This window comes from Cetorhinus maximus, chromosome 9, assembly GCF_964194155.1.
Source record: "Cetorhinus maximus chromosome 9, sCetMax3.hap1.1, whole genome shotgun sequence".
NCBI lineage: Eukaryota > Metazoa > Chordata > Chondrichthyes > Lamniformes > Cetorhinidae > Cetorhinus > Cetorhinus maximus.
This window is the reverse complement of record NC_135887.1, coordinates 48,488,546-48,502,021: the sequence shown is the minus strand read 5'-3', so window position 1 is coordinate 48,502,021 and position 13,476 is coordinate 48,488,546. Positions and strand designations below refer to the sequence as shown.

General features: G+C 38.8%; 1 protein-coding gene across 3 annotated transcripts in view; it reads left to right on the top strand.

Annotated features, from left to right (window-relative positions):
• Positions 1-13,476, top strand: part of ap2b1 (adaptor related protein complex 2 subunit beta 1) — a 273,294-nt gene that overhangs the window by 185,624 nt on the left and 74,194 nt on the right. Inside the window, exon 21 of one of the 3 annotated variants that reach the window (XM_078548662.1) lies at positions 9,971-10,121. The exons of the other annotated variants lie outside the window; for them this stretch is intronic. Within the exon in view, the coding sequence (XP_078404788.1) occupies positions 9,971-10,026 (56 nt within the window). The 3' untranslated portion in view covers positions 10,027-10,121. Of the gene's footprint in view, positions 1-9,970; positions 10,122-13,476 lie in introns of those variants that run through there. 3 annotated transcript variants of the gene reach the window in all.

The window sequence follows — 13,476 nt, the reverse complement described above, 5'->3', positions numbered from 1 at the left end:
ATTCAATGAACGGCATGACACTAGGAAGTTCTGAGGAACAAAGGGACCTTGGCGTGTGTGTCCATAGATCTCTGAAGGCGGAGGGGCATGTTAGTGGGGTGGTGAAAAAGGCATATGGGACACTTGCCTTTATCAATCGAGGCATAGATCACAAAAGTAGGGAGGTCATGTTGGACTTGTATAGAACCTTGGTGAGGCCACAGCTGGAGTACTGTCTGCAGTTCTGGTCGCCACATTATAAGAAGGATGTGATTGCATTGGAGGGGGTGCAAAGGAGATTCACCAGGATGTTGCCTGGGATGAAACATTTAAGTTATGAAGAGAGGTTGGATAGACTGGGGTTGTTTTCGTTGGGGCAGAGAAGACTGAGGGGCGACCTGATCGCGGTATACAAGATCATGAGGGGCATGGACAGGGTGGACAAGGAGCAGCTGTTCCCCTTAGTTGAAGGGTCAGTCACGAGGGGACATAAGTTCAAGGTGAGGGGCAGGAGGTTTGGGGGGATGTGAGGAAAAACTTTTTTACCCAGAGGATGGTAAAGGTCTGGAATGCACTGCCTGGGAGGGTGGTGGAGGCGGGTTGCCTCACATCCTTTAAAAAGTACCTGGATGAGCACTCAGCACATCATAACATTCAAGGCTATGGGCCATGTGCTGGTAAAAGGGATTAGGTAGGTAGGTCAGGTGTTTCTCACATGTCGGTGCAGACTCGATGGGCTGAAGGGCCTCTTCTGCACTGTGATTCTGTGAAAATAATGTCTTCAGCCACAACCCAAGTTGAGAAGATGGAACCTAGAATTATATTAGTGAGTGTTCGTCAGATTTTAATTAGGGATAGTATGAAAATTTATGCTATACTGTAGTATTCTGTTCCTGTTTAAATCACACTCTGATACATTATGAAGTTACAGTTCTTTAAAGTTCATAATATACTTTCAACCCAAAAGTTGCACAATAAATCCAACTTCATAAATAAAGGCTCAGAGTTGGTAGTTACCTGCCTCAAGAAGACTTTGAGACTTTATTTAATGGCTTGTGCATTTGATATGTCATGAAGTGGACTTGATTCCACTTGGATACATTGTTTTCATACATTGGTCTATAGGGGAGATAGTGGGTGTTGTGGTGCTGTCACTGGGCTAGTAATCCAGAGGCCCAGGCTAACACTTTGGGAACATGGGTTCAAATTCCACTCTGGCAGCTGGTGCAATTTGAATCCAATTGATAAAAATCTGGAATATAAAAGCTAGTCTCAGTAATGGTGACCATGAAATTAACATTAATTGTTTAAAAAAAAATTGTCGGTTCGCTAATGTCCTTTAGGGAAGGAAATTTGCCATCCTTACCTGGTCTGGCCTACATGTGAGTCCAGACCCACAGCAATGTGGTTAACTCTTTTAACTGCCCTCTGAAATGGCCTAGCAAACCACTCTGTGCAAGGGCAATTAGGAATGGGCAAAAATTGTTGACCTTGCCAGTAACACCAATAACCCATGAAAGAATCAAGGAACACAAAAAATTAAAGGCTTTGTGTTAGCTGAAAGAACCTAATGCTGGAGTCATTGATTGCTTTCGGCATAGAATGGAATTTGATTACTTGTGCTTCAAAAAAAGCCACTCAAATCTTTTCCAGTAATAAATACTTCAAGACTGAGGAATAAGTTAACCTGTATTTTTATAAATGCTGGTGAGATTTGTCCCAAAAATAAGTCTTGACATTTGTCACAGGCTTATAAAGGCTGATAGATGTGGTGAGGTCTGTAGTCACATGCAGTATTTCATTAATCTTGGCTTGTAGACTGTTGTCAGTATCAATAATTGCTGGTTCCGTTTTCATCCCGCTGATGGCATGGACAATGTAGCGGACTGACAGCAGATCAGCATAAGTAAAGCCGAACATAGATGCATGTGGATTATATTGGACAAGGAGAACCAAATAATCTATCTCACATATTTGCTGTTCTCTTTTATTAAAATAGGTTTCTAAAAGAAGCTGGGCATGTAGTTATTTCTATTACCATGTGTACTATGAGCAGTTAAATATGTCAAGCCTCTTGCCTGATCGGAACGACAGTGTCTGAAAGTCTTTTGACTCGCACCACCATATAAGCATCCCTGTAACTCAGTTCATTGTTTGCATTACCTGTTATGTGGATGTGTTTGACAGCTAGAGGGGCTTGAAATTCTACTTTCAGTACTGCCAAAGTCAGCAAAGGTAAAGAATATGTGAAGAATAAACCCAGTTTATTGGGTACATTTTTGGAAAACCTTGGTAGATTGGGTGTGTAGGCAAATTTGACAGTAATTTCATGGACAGGAAATATAAATGATACCAGAATTTACACAATACACTTGACGCAAATCACTTGTAAAACACTAGCCCATGTGAGCAGAATCCACTTAAAAAAAACAGAAAATAAACAAATGTCTGTATGGTGGGGAAGATCCACTGCCTGAATGATGGTCACAAACATGCAGAAACAATCCATGTGCAAATCGTGTGTCTTAACAGTTGTGGCCAATCTGCTCTGGAATTAGTATATCAAATTTATCACCATTGAAACTGGGTTTTATTATAGTACCATTTACAATTGAATTGTTTGAGTGGTGTGGGGAGGAGATTGGGAGCCACATGTCATTCAAAAAGATTAGTTCTCTCATTTCCTATGGGGCAAAAGTGCATCTCACTGTCATGGCAAAGCACCATGGGCTGGATTCTGCAGTCAGCAGTTATGGAAAGGCATTGCCATTTTTCACAGCTGCGTACAGAGTTTTCACAGGCTTTTGAGCAACTTGCCAGGTGTCTGATGTGCCATGGCACCCTCTACAGGGCATTTGAGAGCTGCATGAAGAAGACAAGTAACAGCGTGTCACTTCAACCAATCAAGTTGAAGAATCCTAATAGCAACACACATTTCTAAACCAAGGAGTGTAAATTAGAATAATTAATTCAATACAATGTAAGATAGAAATGAGAGATGGATAAAAGATACAGAGAAAAAGTTAAATTACTTTAATTGTAACATCTTTTGAAAATCTCCAACAGTAATTAAAATCTGAATGAACTAGACTCCACACTTGTGAAATCATATTATCACTACCAGGCTGGTCATTTGGCAATAATTAAGACTTATTCCTATTTAAAAAAATTCACTTGCTCCTCAGTGCAATATAGTCCTTTTTCTACCATGCTCAGTTGTACTAGTCCTTTTTCTGCCATGCTCAGTTGTTAAGTACCACAAATTCATGCCTTTACATGGATTTTAGGGCTGAATCTATCAGCAAGGTACTAGCGCAGTGAAGCTTGTGGAGGAACAGGGTAAACCAGACAGCAACTTCTGGATATTTGCATCTAAGTGCTCTTGTTCAAGCTCCAGTAATTGCTATCTGGATTACTCCAGAATAACAGTGAACACCGATAGCCTCCCTGTTATTCTTATTGCAAAACCTGGGCCCATTAGTTTTAGTAGGTCTACAATCTGGACCCTGAAAGAATTCCAAATATTTCATGAAAAACTGAGTTCTAATGTTAAACCCTTGGAAAAAAATTAACGGAAGAAACAATATGATAAACCTTGGTTACAGATCAGTGTGGAAGACAATTTAGAGCTTGGAAAATTAAAGGAAAGTTCAAAACAGCTATAGCCACAATACTATTGTGTAGAAGCATTAGGAAGGGGATGCAGTTACAAGCCAGACAATACTATATCATTTAGTTGCTGCTTTGCTTATCTGGCACAGAATGAGTCCTACAAAAAGCCAAGCATCCACTGTGTATAGAAGAAATTTATATAGTTGTCTCCCATCCATTTTCCCCGCATGTTCAGAACCTTTTTTATTTGGAGGAAGTTATGTTAGCTAGCTAGTTACTACTTCTGTCTGAAAGGAACCCAGTAGTGATGGTATGAAACAAAACAAAAACAGAATTACCTGGAAAAACTCAGCAGGTCTGGCAGCATCGGTGGAGAAGAAAAGAGTTGACGTTTCGAGTCCTCATGACTCTTCAACAGAACTGAGTAAAGTTAGGAGAGGGGTGAAATATAAGCTGGTTTAAGGTGGGGGGGGGAGAGAAGTTGGGGGGGAGTGGTTGTAGGGACAAGCAAGCAGTGATAGGAGCAGATAATTAAAAGATGTCACAGACAAAAGGAACAAAGAGGTGTCGAAGGTGGTGATGGTGGTGATATTATCTAAGAAAATGTACTAATTAAGAATGGATGGCAGGACACTCAAGGTACAGCTCCAGTGGGGATGGGGTGGAAAGGTGATGGTATGACGTGGTTCCATGGGGTAATCACATCCTTTGCAAACTTACAAGGTCTTTCCTCTTTCCAAACAGGGAGGGGGGTCATTTGAATGTGCTATTGCTCCCTGATGCTAAAAATGGAACAGCCACATGTGTGACCTGATTGCATAAAGTTAGATCACTGTTTATATCTTTCTTTGTCTGCCTCTCAGTCTGCCTGGTTTTTATACTTATTTTCCACACCCTTTCTCACTATGTTCTGTTCTCCTTGTATGTCCTGTTTACTTATATTTTTCTCTAGCCTCCTTTCTGTTTCTTTCATTGCATTTCTCTCCCTTTTTCTTCCCCCATCACTTGCACCATTTACTGCTTCTCTCTGCACTCCTTCACGCTTCCCTCACTCACGCTGGCTTGCTCACTTTCTCACGTTTATACTCGAGCTTTTTGTTTTGCACCTCTGACTCTATCTTTCTCCCCATTTCTCACTTGGGCTCTTTTTTCTCTCTCTGTTCAGATGCTACAACACCATTTTGCAGCTTTGTATGTTTGCTTAAACTTAAAATTAAATATGATATCTAATCCTGTTTATATAAACAAAACTACAGGATAATGAAATTCAGAAATTTGACACAGGCTTGTAGTTTTTGATGTCAACAAATAAGATAGTCACCCAATAAATCCAACGATGTAATCAGAAGAAACTTTGTCCAGAGACTGGTTAAGAAGAATGTGGAACTCGCTACTGCATGGAGTAGTTAAGCTGATTAGCATAGATGCCTTTAAGGGATAGCTAGAAAAGTACATGAGAGAGGCAGCGATGTTGATGGGGGTTAGATGAAGTTGGGTAACAACATGCTTGTGTGGGCTGCATGGCATATTACTCTGTAGTAAATTATATCTAATTCTATGTAGTTAGTGACTATAGTTTGCTGACATGGTGAAAGGTGGATTTCCCACACCACCTTCCATATACAGACAGCGAACGAAATCCTGTTTAGAGAGGTGGAAAGGTGGGCGGATGGCAGGTGTTCCAACGTGCTGCTGGGAGCAGTGGGTGCAGTTGCTGTGGGGGAGCAAGAAAATATTCTTTAGCTCACTGTCAGCCATATCACTTTGAATTGACTTTCCATCCTCGTTAAGCAATGTTTCGGGCTCATTACATAGAAGAAGGATCTAATTGGAGCACAATCTTGACCCATTGATCTGAATTAATTGAAATGAATAGTGCTTTCACTCCAGAAAACTGATAGTTTATTTTGGAATCTAAAAATACCGTTGAAATATTAATGATTGGCACAATCTGAGTAAATGCTCCACCATGCCTTTGGTCCCTAGTTTGCGATATTATAGGTTCTTTGAAGAATTTGGTAATTTCATTTTAAGCACACATTTTATTGTCTTCAAACTGTTGTTCAAATCAGTGGACTATCTGACTGACCAAAAAGCTCGTTTTGCACCTCGTCTACCTAAATAATTTTGATTACCTGTGTCAGTAAGATATAATAATGTTTTTGGAATTTATTGTAAAATAGTGGTATCTGTATCTGTGTGTGTGAGAGAGAGACTTAACTGGATTAAAGGCAGCTGGTCTGAAGGCTTTGATGCAAACATGGTTAACAAAGGGAAAGTTTAGAATATAAGGTGTAAAAGGACATTTGCATTTTTAAATAAACCAGACTAGATTGTTTTCAAAAGAGGGAGTGAAATATTACGCCTTGCCAGGTGAAGTTCAGAAACAGTGTGTTTATTTTTCGCAACGATTACTGATAAAATTAGTACTGTGATAAACTTTTATGATCAGGGAGGTAAAGTGCAAAGACATAGTGAAACAATGTGTATTTGCATTCAAAGGGTGGAATATGTATAAAGGAGCAAAGGCTGTGTGTAAGGGTAGGCATTTTTAAGATCTAACAAGTGTGAAAAGCCTTCAGCATCTATGCCTCAAGCTGCTGTCTTCACAGAACTGAAGTTAAGAAAACTAATTTTGAGTTTGACTGGTTCAGGGTATTGTGTGTCACTTTGCCTGGGTCTTTTAAAATCTATGTGTCTTACTGTTACCTTAACAAAAGTGTAACTGGGAGTCAGATTAATTAGGGGATTTAGAAGTTATCATAATAGTAATTTGTAGATCTATGTATGTGCTTTAAAATAATTTCTCCTCTTAATAAATGTTTAATCTAGTTTTGTAAAGACCTATAAAACAGGTGGTCTTATTACCACTGAATTCAAGGCATGTATCTCAAAATTTATACAAATTGCAAAACAAGTTGTGGCAATTATTTCAAGTTTCCCTTTGGGATTTGAACAACTCAGCATTTACCATTGGCTGTGCCATAACATAGTTGGGGGCTCTTTGTGGGATATATTTCAAATTCCTTGTTTGGGTTGGAGTTGGTGAATCTTAAGGTTACAAGTACGAGAAGCACTTTAAATTCAGGAGCTGGTGTGAGGTTTTTTTGAAATGGTGAAACTGCAATACGGCTTTGCTAAAACTTGTCTAAGAGTTGAAGTTATAGCTTTGGCTGGTTTACAAAAGGTAACTAAAGTTGAGTTAACAGAATTAGCGGATAAATTACAATTGGGGTTACCTGCGGACGCAAAGAAAGCAGATATAATTGAAGGTATAGCACAGTATTTAAAGTTGGAAGTGATATCTGACACCAGTGAGTCACAGCAGGGGGTAATGAGACTTTAGTTACAAATGAAGAAGCTTGAACTTGAACAAGCCATGGAAATGAAAAAATTTGAGCTAGAGGCAGCAGGAAAAAAAAAGGGCATTTCAAAGGGAGCAAACGGAAAGGCAGGAGAAAGAAAGGAAGCTGGAACTGGAATTCCAGACAAGAGAGAAGGATAAAGAAAGAGAGGCAAGAGAAAGGGAATACCAGCTTAAAAGGCTGGAAGTTAAAAAAGAGACCTCAGATTCTGAGGAAAGTTCTGATGAGGAAAACACCTTTAACCTAAAACCCAGTGGGGAGATGTTTAAATTTGTACAAGCTCTTCCAAAGTTTGAGGGAAAAGATGTGGACGCATTCTTTATTTCATTTGAGAAGATAGCTAAACAGATGAAATGGCCACAGGAAAACTGGACATTGTTGTTACGATCCAGGTTGGTGGGTAGAGCACTTGAGGTTTATGCTTCACTGTCAGAAGGAATGTCGGTGAACTATGATGTGGTTAAAAAAAGGCTATATTGAGTGCATGTGAGTTGGTTCCTAAGGCATACAGGCAGAAATTTAGGAATATGAGAAAACAGTCTGGGCAAACTTATATTGAGTTTGAAAGAATAAAACAAAGTAATTTTGACCGGTGGATACAGAGGCATTAAAGATCAAAACAACAACAACCTCTTAGAGAGGTCATTACTTTGGAAGAATTTAAAGGTGCAATTCCTTTGGTAGTGAGAACTCGTGGAGGAACAGAGGGTTCAAACGGTAAGTCAAGCAGCAGAGATAGCTGATGATTGAGTTAGTTCATAAAGCTAAACCTTTTCTTTGTCACCCTTTTAAATCAGAAAAGGATAGAAATTGCGAAGGTGGGTAGTCATGGAAGAGAAAGAGTAGGTGTAAATTTGTAGGAAGTTTTTTCTCAGAATAAAAAGGAAGGTGCTGAGGGTAGACATGACATTCGAAAATTGAGGTGTTTTCATTGTAATAAAGTTGGACATACGAAATCTGTGTGCTGGAAATTGCAGGGAAAATCTTTTGGAATTATAGTGGTGCAGAAAAGTATTGGAAGTAAAAGTGCTGTGGGTTCTGAGGTTCAGGCAGAGGAAAAACCAGTGGTTTGTGTACAGGTAAAACAGGGAGAATCAATAATAGGTAAAGAAGTGGGAATATGTTCACAATTTACCCAAGAGAATTCAGAGGAGCAGGTTGCAGAAATGTTGTGTGAAGGAAAAGTCTTTCCATGTGTATAGGGTGGAGTAGGTAAAGATGTTAACATTTTTAAAAGACACAGTGGATAGTAATCCTTAATGTTGCGGGATAGTGACATTAGTTGTTCAGAGGGAGTATTGGGGGGAACAGGTGATAATAAATGGGGTTCATGGAGATGCTAAACCTATTCCATTGTGGAAGGTACATTTAATGAGTAAGTGGAAAACAGGTGAGGTGATTGTTGCAGTAGTGGAAATATTGCCCATTGCAGGGGTTCAGTTTATTATTTTTCATTGGTTCATGGGATGCTGGTGTCACTGGCTGGGCCAACATTTGTTGTCCATCCCTAATTTCCCTTGTTAGAGGGCAATTGCTATGGGTCTGGAGTCACATGTAGGCCAGACCAGGTAAGGGCGGCAGATTTTCTTCCCTAAAGGACATGAGTGAACCAGATGGGTTTTTACAACAGTCGGCAATGGTTTTATGGTCATCATCAGACTTTTAATTCCAGACTGACTCCCAGAGCATTACCCTGGGTCTCTCGATTACCAGTCCAGCGACAATACCACTATGCCACCACCTCCTCAATCATTACCTCTGGGTAACGATATAGCTGGGTCACAAATGTGGATGATGCCAGTGGTAGTTGAACAGCCTGTAGAAGTGTTTCAGAGAGCATCCTGGATTGTTTCCAGATTGTGAGATAATGAGATTACAGGCTCATAGGTTGAAACAAGAAGAACAGGAAGTTCAAAGGCAGGGAGGTGGTGTGGAAATCCAATTAGCTGACCCTGTGTTTGATAAGATTGTTCAGGAAGAAAGACTGGAAGACAATTCAGCTGAAGTGTTTAACTCCAGGAGATTAGTGGAGTTACAGAAAAAAGATTCACAAATAAAACACTTATATCAGACAGCTTACTCAAAAGCAGGCAAAATGTACCCTTACCTTAAGGGTAATGTTTTAATGAGAAAATGGAGGCCTTCTCATGCTGCAGCAAATGAAAGTTGGAAGGACGCGCATCAGTTTGTACTACATCTGATTGTACTATCATTTGGATATAGAAATGAGATTCTGAGGATAGCTCATGAAATTCCAATGGGGGGACATTTAGGAATTAGAAAGAGAAAGACGAAGATAGGAAAACATTTTTATTGGCCCGGATTGCATAGGGATGTAGTCAAATTCTGCAGAACATGTCACACATCAGGTGATAGGGAAAGAACAAGCAGTGATTAAGCTGGCACCTTTAATTCCCATTCCAGTTCTTAAACAACCTTGAGTAGGGTCATGATTGATTGTGTAGGACCCCGCCCTAAGACTAAAAGTAAAAATCAGTGCTCACTGACAATAATGGATGTGCCTACCAGGTTTCCTGAAGCAATACCTTTGAGAAATATTACAACAAAGAACTGTGGAAGAGTTAACTAAATTTTTTTTACAAGATATGATTTACCTAAGGAAATACAATCAGATCAGGATTCAAATTTCATGTCACAGCTGTTTGAGGAAGTAGTGAACAATTTAGGGATTAGACAATTTAAATTAACAGCTTATCATCCTGAATCACAAGGGGCTTTGGAAAGATGGCATCAGACTTTAAAAACAACGATGAGGGTGTATAGTCAAGACTATCCACAGGATTGGGATAGGGGAATTCCATTCTTCTTTGCTATTTGGGAAGCTCCTAATGTATCGACTGGTTTTAGTCCTTTTGAATTACTTTATGGTCATGAGGTGAGGGGACCACTGAAGTTGATTCATGAGAAATCCTTTAAAGTTTCTGGAAAAATTTCAAGACAGAAGTGCAAGGCTATTCAGATGGAGTTTATTACTGCAACCATTTAATCTACAGATTATACATGTAGCGGGATAAGAAAATCTGATTACAGGTGCACTATCAAGAGTTGAAGCTTAAAGGGAAAATTGGATGTTTATAACCTGGACACTGAACTGAAATGGTTTCTGTTGATGTGAAGGATTTGTATATATACTATGTTAATGCATGCATCTGGTAATGTAATAGTGTAAGTATATGGATAAGTATAGGAGATAGTATAAGATGGGTTAATAAAAATGAAGCCGTCTTTTTAAATTATGACGGTTCATTTTTTAATGAGGGCGATGTCAGGAAGATATAATGTTATTGGAATTTATTGTAAAATAGTGGTATCTCTATGAGCTTTTGTGTATATGTGTGTGTGTGTGATACTTAATTGGATTGAAGGCAGCTGGCCTGAAGGCTTTGATGTAAATATGGTAAACTTGGGGGAAGTTTAGAATATAAGGTGTAAAGCATTTGCCTTTTTTAAAAAAACAGACTAGATTGTTTTCAAAAGAGGGAATGAAATAATACACCTAGCCAGGTGAAGATCAGAAACAGTATGTTTATTTTTCCCAAAGGTTACTGGTAAAATTAGTACTATGGTAATTTTTTTTATGATCAGAAAGGTAAAGTCCAAAGACATATTGAAACAATGTGCATTTGCATTCAAAGGGGAAAATATGTAGAAAGGAGCGAAGGCTGTGTATAAGGATAGGCATTTTTAAGATCTAACAAGTGTGAAAAGCCTTCAGCATCTATGCCTCAAGCTGCTGTCTTCACAGAACTGAAGTTAAGAAAACTAATTTTGAATTTGACTGTTTCAGGGTTTTGTGTGTCACTTTACTTGTGTCTTTTGAAATCTAAGTGCCTTACTGTTGCCTTAACAAAAGTGCACCTGGGAGTCAGATTAATTAGGGGATTTAGAAGTTATCATAATTTGTAGATCTATGTATGTGCTTTAAAATCATTTCTCTTATTAATAAATGTTTAATCTAGTTTTGTAAAAGCCTATAAGACTGGTGGTCTTATTACTACTGAATTTAAGGCATCTCGAAATTTATCCAAATTGCAAAACAAGTTGTAGCAGTTGTTTCAAGTTTCCTTTTGGGATTTGAACAGCTCAGCATTTACCATCGGCTGTGCCTTAACAACCTGACTGAAGAAAAAGATGGGTCTTTTTTTAGTTATTTTATTAAGTTAAGTTATTTTATATGCATCAAACTTTCTCAGGGTCTTATTTATTTCATGCTTTATGTCCGCAAGAGAAATTAATCTCCCCCTAACTTACTTCCAAAATGGAACTTACTGGACAGAACTGCAAACATGTTCATTTTCTGCAGTTGGGCAGGTCATATATTGTACTAATTTTGATTATTATGTTCCTTTTACTACCTTGCTATATATTTTTAAATTCTGCATATCCTACCCTATATAAAAAGAATTTGCACAGCACCCTGTGTGTAGCAAAGGTAGAATATATTTTTTTTAAATGGCGCATTTGTTCTGACAAGCAATTAATGTCATGATTTTTGTAGAGCCTCTAATTATAGCTTTAATAATCATACTATAATTATGAATCCTACTAAGTACTGTACTATCATGTTGGATACTTCTGTTTCAGTCACACTATAATTAAACTGGCTGACTAGTATATTAGATATTTAAAGTCCTATATAGATGCATTTGAGGAATAATTGGGAATAAATATTGCATTATTAGAGCAGAAACGTGTTTGTTTGCTGTCTTTCATCAGTAAAATTTTCCTTCCCTTCCCCAAATCATGCCCCCCAAATTGGGCCTGTTAACAGCACACGTTCTGTCAGCATATAGGTATATAGTTTGTTTAAGTAGAAACCATGTTGCACTAACTGCACTCTCATACTTACAAGGTGACCAGATAATAGGAAAGATGTGATTTGTATCCCAAGTGGTTAAGTCAGAACCCTGGGCCTCAGTTAGAGCAGATATTCTCTTAACATCACCTATCTGAATTTGAGGTCCTAGTGGTGAAAGGGCTAATCTCACTTACTTTGCTGTCCTACCTAACCCCTTATTTCAATAGGATCCCAAGTTCTATTTTGTCACACGGATGTAGGAAGTTAGCCACTGGTGCATGCCAACCTGAACAGACTTGTGCCAGTGAAAGGTTACTGCAGGACAAATGATGGATTGGGCTGTGTGCAGCAGCAGCAGCCACTGTAGTACAATGTGAAATGAATGAGGATAGAAGAACGTATTACAGCTTAGATGAGTTTCAAGAGTTTGCTCTTGCTATTTCACTGTTATCCTCCCCATTGCAACATCTTGCCTCCAACCAAATAAACAGAATAAGATGTAAATTAATGAGAATCTGGCCTACATATCTGCTGACTGATGGATCAGACTCTCAATGAATTGACCAATCCTCCATTTGAAGTTTGAAACTCGTCAATAGAACATGGGAAAGCTGCAAAGTTGAGAATATTGATTATATTTAGCTATGATTAGTTAGTAAACCCGGCAGCAACATGGAAAATTAGTATTTGTGGCTTGTACCCTTGAATGATGAAAAGGTTGTGACTTTTTAAGTGCAGCAAAAATCCATAAGTTACTTCTGGGTCTAAATTTGTTGGCATTGTAACTATACAACTGGATGTTATTGTAAAATGCACAGTACCAGAATTGTCTAACCAAGTATAATGAGAAACTGCAAGTGTTGAATAAGATAAAATGGGAAAATGTTTGAAATGCACATCAGTGGTCAGTTGTAGAAACTTTAGCCTTTCTTCAGATGCAGATTGAGTTACAGTGCATTTTGTTTTTATTTTGCATTTATGAAATCTGCATTTGTAAATCTTTTAACTCTCTTTTAAATGACTTTACCAGATAAAATATTAACCTTAATTTGGCATTGCAATTTTTATCATCTGTATTTTTTAACATAATATTTTGTTGATTTATCTCCACTACTTCAGTTCTCCAGGCCTTTATGCCTTTGCTATGCCATGATATATGCCAGATCACACAACCACTAATGCCTTGTGGCCAGCCATCATTAAGAACCAACTATGTCACTTCCACTCCACCGTCCTCGCGCCCCCCCCCCCCCCCCCCCCCCCTGCCAGTATGAGTATGAGCACCTTCCAGTTTGCCCTTGCCCCTTTGCACAGAGGTGTGCTCAGCCTCTGCCCAGTAAAAGTAGCTCACATCAGGTTAAACCTCAGTTAACTGGGGATACTCAGTTAGGTGCTCAACTGTGACATCAAGCAGTGAAAGCGCTTCAATCACTGCCACTTCTACCCCGTGCGCACCCACCTCCCCTCCCCACAGAGTTATGAGGAGGATTTGGTGAGCAGTAATGAAACAATTCAGGAAGCTGAACTAAAAACAGAAAATGCTGGAAAAACTCAGGTCTGACAGCATCTGTGGAGAGAGAAAGAGTTAACATTTAAAGTCCATATGACTTCTTCAGAACTGAAGAGAGGTAGAAATGTGATGGATTATATACAGTTTAAGAGGAGATGGTGCAAAATAGAAGGTCTGGGATAGGTGGGAGC